This window comes from Paramormyrops kingsleyae, chromosome 5 (genome assembly GCF_048594095.1).
Source record: "Paramormyrops kingsleyae isolate MSU_618 chromosome 5, PKINGS_0.4, whole genome shotgun sequence".
In the NCBI taxonomy this organism is placed as follows: Eukaryota; Metazoa; Chordata; class Actinopteri; order Osteoglossiformes; family Mormyridae; genus Paramormyrops; species Paramormyrops kingsleyae.
The window spans coordinates 5,624,457-5,639,175 of NC_132801.1; the positions used below are offsets into that span (position 1 = coordinate 5,624,457).

General features: G+C 47.7%; 1 protein-coding gene across 2 annotated transcripts; it reads left to right on the forward strand.

Moving 5' to 3' along the window:
• Positions 1–1,966: 1,966 nt before the first annotated feature.
• Positions 1,967–12,023, forward strand: LOC111860584 (transcription factor AP-4-like). 2 transcript variants are annotated; one of them, XM_072711960.1, is made up of 7 exons: positions 1,967–2,444; positions 5,813–5,978; positions 6,721–6,819; positions 7,235–7,405; positions 10,513–10,668; positions 10,777–10,932; positions 11,041–12,023. In XM_072711960.1, exons 1-7 carry the CDS (start codon positions 2,359–2,361, stop codon positions 11,194–11,196), a joined length of 990 nt encoding a protein of 329 aa, XP_072568061.1. In that variant the 5' UTR covers positions 1,967–2,358; the 3' UTR covers positions 11,197–12,023. The 2 variants fall into 2 exon arrangements, with proteins under 2 accessions (XP_072568061.1, XP_072568062.1); XM_072711961.1 differs by lacking the exon at positions 1,967–2,444 and adding an exon at positions 2,523–5,115.
• The last annotated feature ends 2,696 nt before the right edge of the window (positions 12,024–14,719 follow it).

Below are 14,719 nucleotides of genomic sequence, written 5' to 3' on the forward strand. Positions count from 1 at the left end.
GATGGTTCCCATGGCCACCTGCTCTCCAGACTGGATGTCTGAAGTGTTCAATGCCCAAAAATGAGCACCTACGGGCTTTTTAGAATTACAAAAACAAATTAATCATGTAATAAGCAACTTGACCACAGTTTGATGTCAATGTAATGGATTATTTTTCTCAAATTCGTTTCTAGAGTGTGTATATACACATATACATATATATATACACACACACACACACACACACACACATTTTAACTTATTTTCTTTAATTTTTTCTGCATTGTCACTGAAGTGGCATACCAAATTTTATTGTGCACTTACGATGACAATACAGATTTTCTATTCTATTCCGTTAAACTAAATGGAGGTTGTACTTTGGTTGTACTGTACTGTGCTGATAGTAGAGAAGCTTGCTTTGGAGTCACCGGAGATGAATCAGGAGTGTCCAGTAGAGGGCGGTAAAGCAGCAGCGCGTATACATTAACTCGCGTGTTAAAGCCTACGAGTTGAATCTCTGAAGGGAGACACGTATTCTGAATTTTCAGGATATATATAGTGATTATGGTTATGTTCTTTTAAAGTTTAGGGTTCTAGAAAACTTCAGCATTTGTTGTATGGATACGAGTCTCTGTAGGCCTATATGTTGAATAAAAAGGATCTTCAGACGGACGTACAAATCCTGTCAGAATAGTGTGAGATGTGGCATATTCATACGGAAGGATATCTGAGAAATGTGGTGATTTTACCAGAAAGACGAAATGGCGAAGCTCAGGGTCCACAGTGTGCACTTAATGCAAATAAGACAAGACATAATATTGTGCAGACAGACAGGGCAGTGCGATATGCAGGTAGTAGGCGATATGCCAGAACAAGTAACTACGACAGAAATACACATACACACTTCAAATGCAGTTTGATTGATCTAGCAATCAGTTTAAAGTTCAGCTTAAGCCTTAGCTTGGGAGCGGAGATCTCTGTGCGCCTCAATGAGGAGATCACGCCAACATGTTCATTTAACATGGCAGCAGGCGCTATAAATATATGTTGAACATGCAGTACTTAATTATAGGTAATAGTTTAGACCCGAGTATGCCGTAGACTTTCAAGAGCAACATCGATTAAACCATAAAACGGTTTATTCTGTTTTTAAAATGTGAACAAAAATATCTGGTGAAATGAATTATCATGTTACCAAACGCATGCCGAGGATTCAAGCATATACCAAAGTAACTATTAACTATTTAACAGGTACTTCTTCTTAAACACAAGTCAAATTAATCCTACATTAAATACATTTTTTGTTTTAAGCGGAAAGCAGACTTGTTTTACTGGTAGCCTATCAATTCCAGATGTTAAAACTGCGTATGCAATGTAACGAAAAAAAAAATTCAGTTCCAATCTAAAGTGGTACCTTTTGAATACACACAACACACACACACACACACACACAATATTCATACTGTAAATATTCAAGGAATGAATATTGCGTGTGTGTGTGAGAGAGAGAGAGAGAGAGAGAGAGAGAGAGAGAGGTACTATAAACCCTTTTTAAATGTTTCCGCTTGTGTTACTGGCGCCCCCATTTTGTGGGAATGCTTAGCGCCCTGTAGTACGGCATCCGCGCTGGGAGGGGGGGGGGTTAGGTAACACCCCTCCTACTCCAACACGCCCACAAAATGGGAGCGACGTCGGGCTGAGCCGAACCCCGACGAACCGGTCAGCTGACCCACTTTGCCGGAGCCCCAGCGTAACAGGAACATAACCCTGTGGGGGTGGGGGGGACACTCACGCGGACTTGTCGGGACGTCGATATGTACACCGTATGCCCACAGAAAACAGACGGTTTAATAATTGGCATTGGCGCCGATTGTTTAAAACACTTGCTTATACGTTAAAAGAAGCAGCGGTGGTAAATCCCCCCTCCCTCTGCTTTTCGGAGTATTACCTTATAAAGACCCCCCAGCACGTATGTTTAAATGACCCTTTGTTTACAAGTAAGCCCCTATATTCCGAGCAAGGAAGCTGTCGTGTGATTTCAACCAGCTGTTTCCCGCCCTGAAAGACATCCGATCAGCTGCAAATGCACACACACACACACACACACACACACACAGAGGCGTAGATGCAGATTGGGAGCGGGGGCAGGACGACACACACGGAGAGAGGGAACCCCCATCAGCTGGAAGCACGGCATTATTGCAGCTCTGAGCGCGCAGCCGAATTGCATGTGATACGTGAAGGAAAACTACGAATATTTTTGATGGTTTTTTTGGGGGGGGGGGAGGAATAGAACAAACACGGGGCGAATATAATTTTGCACGCGGAGAGGAAGAGGTAAAAAGGACGAATCAAGTACCCCAAACTGGAAAGAAAAGCATGGAGTATTTCATGGTACCAGGTCAGAAGGTGTCTTTACAGCATTTCAGGAAAACGGAGAAAGAAGTCATCGGCGGTCTGTGCAGGTGTGTGCGCTGCTCTGTCCACTTTCTGCGTTTGATGGGCCATTTTTGTAAGGTCGACGCGCATTTCATGCTTTTCATGGGTGAGGGAACCTGCAAGGCAGCGTGCCTGTTCCTATTCGTGTTGATGTACTTTACGGTCGATACACAAGGAAGCAGTACCTGCTCGGTGCCGATCGCTTAATGTCGTTATTTATACCTTGGGCCGAGGCTGTCTAACAGCGACCCATCCCGTTAACCCGTCTTTTTGGCCGAATTCTGTGCGAAATCGGCTTATTCTGTGTGTGGCAAACATTAACCACGTGGTTTTTATAAGTACCACGCTGCCGCCGCCTCGGGCTGCTCCGTAAAAATCCGCCCCGAATTTCACCGACTAGCTGCACGTTTTCTGTGCTCCTTTGCGGGTTTAAATGCTGACGAGTAGCGGCTGGGTTTTTGCGGCGCGTTTGCGGAGCTGCATGGGCAGCCGACGCGGATATGCGGGACGTGCTGGAGGCATCGGGAGGCTAAAAGCGGCCATGCTTGCGCCCAAAGTCGGGCACATCTGGCGTCTCGCTCCGCTTTTTTTCTGCGACGTGCCGTCGCCATCGTTTAAATCTTAAAGAATGCAACGCAGATTGCCTAAATTCTACCTATAATAAATAAGAAATGTTTAAGCGCAGCTAATTTAGATCCGTCTCCCCCGCCGGTCTGCCATGCCGCCGGGCGCTGGCGGCGCAGGAAGCGGGGTCGCATTGTTCTGCTGGGCGGCGGAGCCCTCGGATCGAGCCCCTTTACAACCTCTGCCGACCACCTTAGATCCCTAACGCGGGGGCTCCGGGGGCGAACACGCACGGATATGCGGGTTACAAAGGTGGAAGAGGCTTGTTAGGGGGGTGCCTTTTAAACAAAGGGGGTGTGTGTCTTAACCAGGCCCATCGCTGTTCCTGGACGAGCGGAGGCCAGTCTGCGGCCAGGCTGGGAAATGTAGTCCTTCGGTGCGCGAGACGCCGGTGGCGGCAGCCGCTGCGGACTGGGGGCCCTGGGGTCGGGCATGATCCCGGATTATTAAAGTTAAAATTAAGCAGAACCGTAATACATGCAGAGTACACACGGAGGGTGTCCTGCAGTACTTACCACACAACTGGCAACTTCCTGAAATAAAACGAGGACATGTTTTGATGTCTTTCTTTTAATTTACCTCTTGTTCTGCAGACGCTCCTATTAGGACTCCACCCGTATTGAATCTATGAGCGAATTCCATTGACTCCAGCTGTGATTAAGTTTGCTCTGGTTATTGACTTATGTGCATCCTCCATAACCTTAAGATATATTTTCAATGCTACTGTGCAATTGCCCGTTTTAAAGGGCAGATTCAGTATAAAGTTCAGCTGAACAATTTGAGACAGCCGACCATCACAGAATATGCCAAGTAAAGTTTTTAAAACAATTTTTCGTCCCTGTCTAAGGGGACTTTGAGCCATCAGCTTGTCCTTTGTCTCCTGTCTCTTGACCAGAAAGTTTGGAACAAATGGCGAAAGCTGTATAATGTTACGTAGTTGCTGTTCAGTAGAATCGCATATCCACCATACACTGTTAAAACTTGTTTTCTCGCCTGGCTATATGCCCGAAACTTTTTTTTACCTTCGCGTTGTCATCCTGTTGTTCTTGTGACAGGAATGTGTTTAGTGTGGTGTAGAGTTTGAACAAAAGGCAGAAACGCGGCTATTTTTCCACACTCTTGATTTGACCTGACTCCCTGTGAGTTTGTGGTCGTGTCACAGACTGTCGCCCACGTGGGATATTTCCTGATGACGGAGACGCTGCTTCCTGCAGGTGTCAAACTAAGATGAGCACTTGTTCTCTGCATGAGGAAATATTTCATATAAAATGTCTAAAACCTGAATGTGAATGGAAACCTGAAATAACCTTTTTTATAGCTTTGTCTAAAAGTCTGACATGATTAAATGTTTGGAAGAACTCACTTGGTTAAGGACTCACTGTTGGCCAGTGTGGCCAACAATATCGTCAATTAATTTAACTGGACATTGTATTGGAACAGTTCAGGTTAAGTAACTTTCTCAGTGGCACAGTAACTAACAACAGAGGCTGAATCGGCAGCCTAGTGAGTGGTTGTATTGAAAGTATGAGCATGGGTGTAATTCCCCTGCTTGTGTGGCTTCTGGAAGAGGCACGTTAACTTATCAGGCCATGTTAATAGATGGTGCAGCATAGATCGAGAGGGGAATCATTGACTGGCCATTTTTCTGTTACTGATGTTGGTGCCGAGGTGTGTTTGCATAGACGCTCACAGGGGACACAAGTCTTTGAGAATCCCCACGTTCCTCTCGACACCCAGGATGTCAACTTAAGATGTTATACCGCCCGTGTAACAGTCCCATGGCTATGGGGGGGGGGAGGGGGGGCAGGAGCTCTCAAACTGGATATGCCTTTGCTGTCTGTTTCTGCCGTATATTCTCTGCCGAATGGGCTTTTGTCTTCATTAAGGCTCCTATCTAGTCAGTTCCAAATCATCTGTCATTTTTGTTTACACTTCTACCTACAGTTTGTTATTCAAGAGACTGGCTTTTGTTTTCATCCCTAAATACTTTCGGTTTTTGAGTGTGCAGTCGCTCCTCCTTGATGGATGATCAGTGTTGTAGTCTTGTTCACCCTGGGCAGGGTAACTCACTGGGTAAGCATCTGGATGTGTGACTGGGGGGGGGGGGGTGGTTGGGTTGATTGGGGGGGGGGGGAGGCAGCGTACACAGTTGATGGAGCGGTTTCCAAAGTTTGTACCGTGAACAACAGCCCCGCGGCTGGTTGTTCTGGTTTATAATGGAGAACAGGTCTGTCCTGATCCTGGCCGTTATTGTGCGCTGTGGGGCAGACTGCTAGAATCTCCCCATGGTATGTTCACAGTTCAGCGATTCTTCTAGTCATCCTTGGCTACTATGTTTTATGTAGTGTTTTGTGCTTTTAACATAAATCACATGTGCAGCCAGTTCATGTGATTGTTAACCTAATTGAATTATGGTTACTGTAGTTGTTAATTATAATGCTCTATATATACATATACACTCATAAATACATGTATAATTGCCAGTAGATCATCTAGTGGCTACTGTTTTCTACCTTAAAGTGAATGTAGTTTAAACAGGTTAGTAGGTTGCAGGGATTTGTGCCTGTCCACAGAAGGTTGTGGGTTCCTATCCCGTGGCCTACCTGGCCTCTGATGAACCACAGCTGATAGTAACTCATCAAGCAGGATAGAAAACCTGCTGGGTTCCGGCACTGCAGGATCAGGGAGGGTTGCCTGCCCTGGCTCTAGGCTAGACGTGACGATAAATATGGGTCCATGTTAGTAGCACTCTGCCCTGTCACCCCCTCAGCCTGGCCAACATCCCCCTGACCCCCGAGACGGCGCGGGACCAGGAGCGTCGCATCCGGCGGGAGATCGCCAACAGCAACGAGCGGCGGCGCATGCAGAGCATCAATGCAGGCTTCCAGTCGCTGAAGACGCTCATCCCACACAGCGACGGGGAGAAGCTCAGCAAGGTGAGCGAGACGGAAAGACAGCGACACGGTGACGTCCTGCCGCCACGTACAGTTCAGGGACTTCGAGAATCTGCCAGTGAGGAGACGGTCCTGCAGCTTATCTGATCAGGGCAGTGAGGTGATGTCTTATTCCATCCAGTTTTTATTATGCACAGCTCAAATTACGTATCTCAAACTTATCTCTGCCAAACTGAGTGGCAGAAGGGGCGGGCATTTCCGTGTAAGCAAGTACGGGGTTATTCCTGACTGACAGCAGCCTCAGCCAATAACATGTAGAATAATTACGAATAAGCACACCGATTGGGTGGTAATCCTAACACGATGACCTTAACCCCTACCCAGCCCTAACCGTAACCATAAGTAACCAAACAAAATAAGTCTTTTGGCATTTTTAGTTTTTGATAATTAGGCTGAAATCTGCTAACGCTGCAAAATAGCAGGCAGTTCATCAGATAACCACAGAAATGGATAAATATCGTCAACTCTGGTGCCCTGTGATGGACAGGAAGCCTGGCATGCCGTTCCCTTCGGGGTTTCGTGAATTTTATCATGTTCTTCATTGCTGATTGTCTTGATCAGTGTCCTTGATGTCCTCGATATAATGGCTTCCGGTTTTTGGACCTTTCCATAAACATCGTGAGTTTCCCAGGCAGCGCATTTGTCCGCTGGTTGATGCCTTGAGCGTCGTCTTTGTTGCCGTGGAGGTCTCTCCAAATTGGCTCAACAAGATTGTCCCTCACAGGCCGCCATCCTGCAGCAGACGGCAGACTACATTTTCTGTCTGGAGCAGGAGAAAACCCGGCTACTTCAGCAGAACAATCAGCTCAAGCGCTTCATCCAGGTGAGATACTTACTGTTCAGACCCGCTATGCCTCTAGTTTGGTCTGTCCTCCTTCCATTTTTAAATTTATTATATGGACAAATATGGAGTATTGGCATAAGAGTTATCTTGTTTTTGTTAGCAACAGCATCTGAGAGTTAATTGTGATGATTGTAGTGCCTTCTGCTGTCGGCGATAATGGGCTATTAATGATATGGATAATGATTTAAATTAATCAGGTAATTAAGGAAAAAATCATAGAAGCTAATAGTTTCTTACTTGATAACGAGCATAAGTATGTTTTGCCTTTGTTGACAATCTGAATATGGTGCATCAATTGGTCACTCTTTGACAGAATGAAGTTTTATTTCTGTGGCTTTGACACATAAGTATCGGTCGTACCGTCACGTTGCATAATCGGGGCTTGTGTCCGCAGGATTTCAGCGGCTCGTCGCCAAAGCGGAGACGCGCCGAGGAGAAGGATGAAGGGATTGGGTCTCCGGATATCCTGGAGGAGGAGAAGGTGGAGGACCTGCGCAGGGAGATGATCGAGCTCCGGCAGCAGCTGGATAAGGAGCGATCGGTGCGCATGATGCTCGAGGAGCAGGTGGGGGCGCCCCTTACTGGCCGGAGGCTGAAGTGTTTGTAGACTTGAGCTTCGATGTTGAAATCCATGTCGGTTAGAAGAAAGACACCGTCATCTGGGTGTAACTGAATCAGCACGCATTCGTTGAGTGTGGCGTCTGTGCTTTGGTTCAGCATGCAAGACGACTGGCTGATCAGTGGCAGAGGAAAGAGGGATGAGCCGTCCTTCGCCCTTCTCTAAGGCATATGAGTACTGCCTTGAGTGTTCTCCATGGTTTAAGGGCTCTGTTTTTGCATGGGCTGCATTTTCCTGGTATCTTTTAGACCTCATAACCGCTCATTGAGAAAGATAGATGCCAAAGTATGCAAAGTCATTTGGAGGGATTATATTCGGCTCATGGTGAAGCATCTCTTTCATGCTGGCTTTGGCGTCATCAAGAACGAAGTTGCCCCATCCACACGATTGGTCACGTGGTCTAAGCACGAGTACTCACGAGTACTCATTTGGATCCCCAATTCTCGACGGCCGAGCACAGCAGGGGGTCCTGGCGCAGTACTTAAGAGAGCACTTTCCACCACCATCAACAAAATGTCAAATTGAGGGATTTCTCATGCCGTAAAACCACTGCCTTCCTTTCCGGAGAGTTCCAGACACCGCGAGACTCTGCCAAGGCGCGATGCCGGTGCCCGGGGTGCTTGTGGTGGCCTGTGGTCCTGTTTACAAACTGCGAGTATTTCCGTTATTTTATAGACATTTGAAAATGAGTACACTAACAAAATATGGGACATATTATTTAAAGAACATACTATTCCAAGCAGTTTGTAGCTGTAGCATAAAGTTCTTTGCTGTTGCTAGCTTCTTTGTGCGGTTTCCTAGTTGACAGCTGGCCAAGGCAAATTGGGAGGAATTAATTTGAGAGAGACACCTGCACGCCTGGGTACCTAGCCAAAAGGACCGGGAGTGCAGCTTAATGTGCTTCAGAGAGTCATAGATGCAAAAGCTTGGCTGAATTCAGCATCACACTAGGGCTTTAAGCCAGTGTACACCTACTGGAGTTAACTGGGAAGGTAAAGTGGATGGTATAGCGGTTTCTGTTAACTCCAAGCGGTGTAATTCTGATCGTGTCATACTGGAAGAAAAAGTCTTCTTCCCCGATATTAAACAGTGGCTCGGAGCCTGAGACGGATTGCACGGGTGAGGTCATGCGCTCGTCTGTCACATTCTTCCAATCGCACTGCCCCATCATATTCATAATCATCACTGGTGACAGCGAATAGATTTCCACCATAGTCTGGGAGTCGTTTATATGCTGTATATAAGGAAATTGATGGGCTCTCTGACTGCATCCCTGACTACATCAGTGGCTGCATGGGTGTAATTATTCGCCTGGGGAACAATGTGTTGTGTCCCACATACCAAGACCTGGATCACAAAGGGTATCCAAGACTGTGGCTGTCCTAATGGGGAACAGGGAGAAGGTCAGATTCATGAAGATGGATGTGAAGAGGAATATCGAGAGGCAAAGAGAAATTATAGGGACTCGATATATGCTGGAGAATGACGGCAAGAGGGAAGTATGGAAAGAGATCAGTGTGATTTACTGCAAAGCAAGTTTAACCTAGCCAGAGTTACTTTATCAGAGCCAGGTTAACTGCAACCAGTATAAAATGGTACTACGACAGTGGTTATCAGCTCGGTAAGTTGACGAGGTTAGCAAGTAAAAGGGGTGTTGTCGGCAAGATTCAAATGAAGAGCTGCCCTTTGATAGGTAAGCAACCCCCCCCCCCCCAGGGTGAGCATCAATGACCAGCTGGACTTGCTTGCAGAGTAGGTCACTTTTCTACAGCAGGTCACTGCACGTTTTGGGGGTTTATCGTAGTGAGGGTTATGATGTTTCCTGATGGTGTGATGTCGAGATGAGGGGGGCAGCTCGAGCTTCTGAGGAAGGCTGGGATGGAGTCTGCAGGGGTGGGGGAGAGGATGCTGCCCACACTGTGCTCCTTGCTGAGTAATGAAGCACGTTCTCTGAGCGGAGAACTGATCAACTCCTCCAGCGGCTCTCCTGTCTGTCTTCTGCTATCTGCTTCTTCAATACTCAACATCTCCGTGTCCCTAAACACGTCCGGTTCAGGGCACAAACCCAGCTCTCTGACCTGCCACAGTATGGTACCTGCATTGATGCTGCGTTCCATTTAAACTCAGAAATTCAGAGCTCCTAGTCAGAAATTTCAACTGGAACGCCCCCTGAAGTCGGAATTCCGCCTCGCGAACTCCGAGACATCTACACAACCTCCAGCTCAGAATTCAAAATGGCTGCACCATTTATCAACAGAAGTTAAAGCTGTAGTTTTATACTGTTTAATAGCATTTACATTTCTCATTAAATCTGTCGTATACACAGGACTGTCCAACCGCTATCTGTGGACGTGTTGCTACAGTGTTTCTCTGTGCAATGTACCATGTAATGTGTTATCAACTGATATTGCTAACAATGGCTAACAATCAGGCTATAACTGGGAACGGTTTAAGAAAACGGGATTTCTCACTTAGTCAGATCACTTGTCGGATTTAAGGTAGTCTGGGCTAAGTGTAAGGCCATTTAACTTGTCAGATTTATGGTAGCCCAATTTATCTGGCTAAGCAAGAAATCTTGCTTTTTTAAAACGGGTCCCTCATATTGCTAAATTGCTGTCTGACTTGCTATACTGGAGTGTGTTTAACTCATGTGTGTGATGTCATTCCCAGCTCCGAGGTCCGACCTCGGAGGTAAATGGAACACGGCATAAATTACTCATCGTTTGTGTTTATAAGCATGTCTCTGCCTCGCTTTTATCACCTGCACTGTACTGTGCATCCCTCCTGCACTGTACTGTGCATCCCTCCTGCACTGTACTGTGCATCCCTCCTGCACTGTACTGTGCATCCCTTTATATGTCCTGCCTGCATGCCTTCCTTCCTTGCTTGGGGACTGTTCTTGGGTATCAGTAAGTCCTACCTCTCCCATATTTAACTTCAGCAGTCCTCCCCCTGTTTGCAGCAGCTGCTCCAGTCCGATTAGCTTTTCTGCCGAGTTGTCGCTTGACCGTATCTGCCGTCATGTGACCGTATCTGCCGTCATGTGACCCCAGATCCGCTCCCTGGACGCCCACCTGTACCCGGAGAAGCTGAAGGTGATCGCTCAGCAGGTGCAGGAGCAGCATGTGCAGACGCAGATGCTGCTTCGGCTACAGCAGCACCAGCAGCAGGAGTCACCCAAGGAGGAGCTGTCTCCACACAGCCCTCAGGTGGGACCTGCATGTGGCCTGTAGGGGGCGCCAGAGCCACTGATGTCATGCAAATGTCTCTGTAATAATAATTGTAATGATAATTATATTAATGTTGAACCCTGACAGGTGCTGGGCCCTCTCACACCCCCGGCCCCCACCCACCACCCCACAGTGATTGTCCCCGCTCCAGTGCCCCACCACGTTACCGTGGTTACCATGACCCCAGCCTCCGTCATCAACACAGTGTCTACGTCACGGCAGAACCTGGACACTATCGTGCAGGTGGGGGGGGGGGAGCAGGCCATTCCAGGCTGTCATTTAGAATGATATCATTTGGAGTGATGTTTTTATCTAATTTTTATTGACCCCCCCCTTCCCCTCCACCTGTAGGCCATCCAGCATATTGAAGGGACGCAGGACAAGGCTGGCCGGGTGGATGAGGAGCAGCGGCGTGCTATCATCATCGCTGCAGGACGCGGCCCCCCCGACTCTGACAGCGAGGGTCCCGAGGAAGAGGAAAGGGAGGAGGACAGTCCGCTGCCCTGAGCGGGAACCCATGACCCCCCGGTGCCCTCAATGTGCACGGGGGAGGGGGGTCTAATACAATCAGCAGACCTTATCTCATCCCTTCACCAGGCCCAACTCAGTCAAACACAATCCCATGATGCACTGCTGGAGACAGAGCCCCCTCCCAGTGACGGGCTGGTGTCACTGTCATGGACAACACTGCACCGGGGCCCAGCTTGCCCCCATTCCTCAATCATCTCCATCTGCATTTCTCTTATTTCTTTTTTTTTCCCCCTCCTTCTTCTGGGGGGGGGGCACTGGAGAATGCCTGTAGATTTCCTGCATACTGCGCCGCGCGTATCTGTAAAAACCCATTCAAGCTCTTGATTCATAACCCCACGTGTCAGACCAAAAATGCCTGAATCGCTGTGATCAAAACGGAGAGCAAACAGAAGACTCCGGATCATCCTGGGGCTGTCACAACCCAAGATATGCCCCCCCCCACCCTCTGGAAGACTTGCCGTCTGTTTGTAGAGCTTAGTTTGGACATTGGGATTGGTCTGCCGGCTAAGCTCCACGAGGTTCCCGTGGATGACCAGAGTAGCTAGCTTGCTTGTGGACAGTCGCTTGCTCTTTGTGTCCTGGTGAACCTCCACGAAGCTAGATTTTAGGGTTAGCAAGACAACTTGTCGGATTTAAGGTGGTCTGAGCAAAATGTGAGTGAACAAAGAGAAAGTCCATTCAGACTGAGGCACCTTAAATCCAACAAGTTACATAGCTGACCGACAAATCTCGCAGCGTGACTGAGGCCCCTCTTTGGTTAGGGGGTGTCTGCATTGGTGCCCATGTGGTGAAAAGGGGTCTGGGGGGGCGGGGCGGGGGGGGGGGGGGCAGTGGTGCACTTAACGTAATTTACTGTGTTTTTCCGTGAATTGTGCCCCCGATTACCTGCACATACAGCCATGCATCTTAGCCTCCTCACTTTGTGCACATGTCTAGTCACATAGAAGTGTCACCGGTGACCGATTGCTCCTGGATACTGCCTGGCTTGTCAGCTCCCTGTATTTATCTCCTGTTGAGGTGTTAATGGCTGCCTGGGGGTGCAGTCTGGCCCCTTGGCATGTTTATCTATGCATAGGTCCCCAGGAGCCGCCTGTCGGAAGCGGAGACCCCAAATTGGGCTCAGCGGCGCCCCACGGAGGTCCGTGAGTGACGCCCGTCATTCCGGCTGAACTCGCCCTTGACGTTGTCGGCTCGTTTTGAGGAGGGGCGCAGCCGCGTCTGCGTGTCACTGATGGCGATGGAGGCTTTCGGCCGCGCGCGGGTTTCGGAGAGACGTGGCTCCTCGCCGCCGTTCCATGCCGCCCGGTTTGCGTTTCAGTCTCATTCATTCGTTTGCTCTTTTTCAGGAAGATGGACAAGAGTTTAAGGCATCTGTGGAGGCCCGTGACCGGTCCACAGTGTCCCGCACTCCCATAGTGACCCTGAGGGGTCTGTTCCCCTAAACATCCCCTGCCGTGGCTTCAGAAGGCCGCCTACATGCTGAGATGTAGTTTTGTTTTTCTCCTTCAGGTCATTGAGCTGCTCTCGTGACAAATACTAAAATCAATTTAAATTATGATATATTTTTTTTCCTCATGTTTTGTTTGAGTTTTGCGCTTCTCTGTAATGTGGACGGGGGCTATTTTGACCCGAATTCCCCCTCCACCGTCTACTGGCTTATGCCAAAATGGTTAATGGTCCCAGGGGTTATAGGTGATAAATACAGTGGAAATTGGGCAGCGTGAAATGGGAAAAAACGGACAGCTGAAACGCAGCTTTTTTGGTCTGGTATTAACCCAAAAACCGCTTCCTTGGGGATGTGTTCTAACATAGGTCATGGGGGGGCAGCTTTTTAAAATTGTGCTTCTAGAAATGTGTGCAAACGACATCAGAGTTCTGTTGTGGGAGACGGTTGCCATGGGGATCATTGACACTGATGCACTTACTGTACTTTTTTTAACCTGTACGGATCTCTGATGATGATGGTGGTGATGAAGCTCTTTTTGACACGTTCCGCTCAGTCCGTCCATTTCCCACGCAGTCCCTTCCCGCCGCCCTCTCTCAGTCCATCTCTCACAACCCTAACTTGCTTTTTCCTTTTTACATATTGCATTGGGTGACTTTTTTTGGTTTTATTTTGTATTTTTTTTTTATTATTATTATTTTGACTTGTTGGTCCTTGTGGTCTTAAGAAGCTATTATATTTTGTTTAAAAAAAAAAGGGAAAAAAGAGGTTCATGCCTTTGATAAAGAGTAATAAAATTTGTACTTTGTTTTTTAGTAATTGCTTCCTGTGTGTGTTTTTGTGTGCCGTTTGTGGTTGAATGAAAAAACGATGACTGAAGCATTCTTCCAAGGAACACAGTAAAGCCCGGCTAATTAAAATTAATTGTACATTTATTTGCCGTTTTAAGTGTAAAGCCTCTCCCCTAAGCCAAGTCAGCCATTACTCATTTATAAAAAGTGTTGCTAAAGACATATGGAGTAAGGCTGATTGAGGTGTTGGCAACTTTGTGTGTTTCAAAGCTCACTCTGCGTACACCCGACGTGTTGTGTAACAGGCATATCGGCTCTAGGTACACCACATCTAGTCAAGGCCCTTAATGAGTCTAGAGCAGGGCTGCCCAACGCTAGAGAGCTACCATCCTGCAGAGCTTAGGAACAGCCCTAATTTAGCACACCTGATATAGATAATCAAGCCCCTTCAGTAGCATCTCAGTATTAGAGCTAACTTAAGCTTCAACATAGCTGGCTCTAGTACTGAGGTGCAACTGAAGGGCCTGATTATCTGTACCAGGTGTGTTAAATTAGGGTTGTACCTAAGCTCTGTAGGGTGGTGTATCTCCAGTCCTGCTCTAGAACCTATACCAGGAAGCACATCCTGACATCCTGGACACTATAGGCACCAGTTTGCCATCATTTTGGACTGTGGGAGGACCTGCAAACACAGGGTGAAACTTCACATACTACCTGGGGTAGGATTTAAATTCTCCACCCTGGTGGTGTAAGACCGTAGTGTTACTCAACACAGCCACCAAAGCTGTTGAAGGTCTATTGAATGGGGAGATAACAGGCTTCTTCTGAAGCACCTCAAGCACACTGGTTAAAGGCAAGATGTCTAACGTCGACAGCTTCTTGAAGACTAACCTGGTGCAGCACAAATTAACAGGGAAGGAAATTTGAACTCATTCGGAGCCTTACATTCCAGACACGACAGAGTTCCTCTCGCTAGGCGGCAGATTGGCGGGACATCAATGGAGGTTGACGTCCCTGCTATCGTTTTTCCGGGGTTTAGAGAGTTGGGAATCCTACTCTGCAATTTTTCCCTGGAAAAAGCACCCTGGGGTGGAGACCAGCTATGTAAAGTTCACCCTCCACCCTAGCAGAGGTGAAAGGTCATCTGGCATAGTTAAATTTAAACTGCCAACCGCGCCGTGAAGGAAATCCGATATCCCTTGACAGTGAGTAGGCAGAAGGTTGTGGTGAGTGAGACAGACACAGGTATTCTGCAGGAAATCGC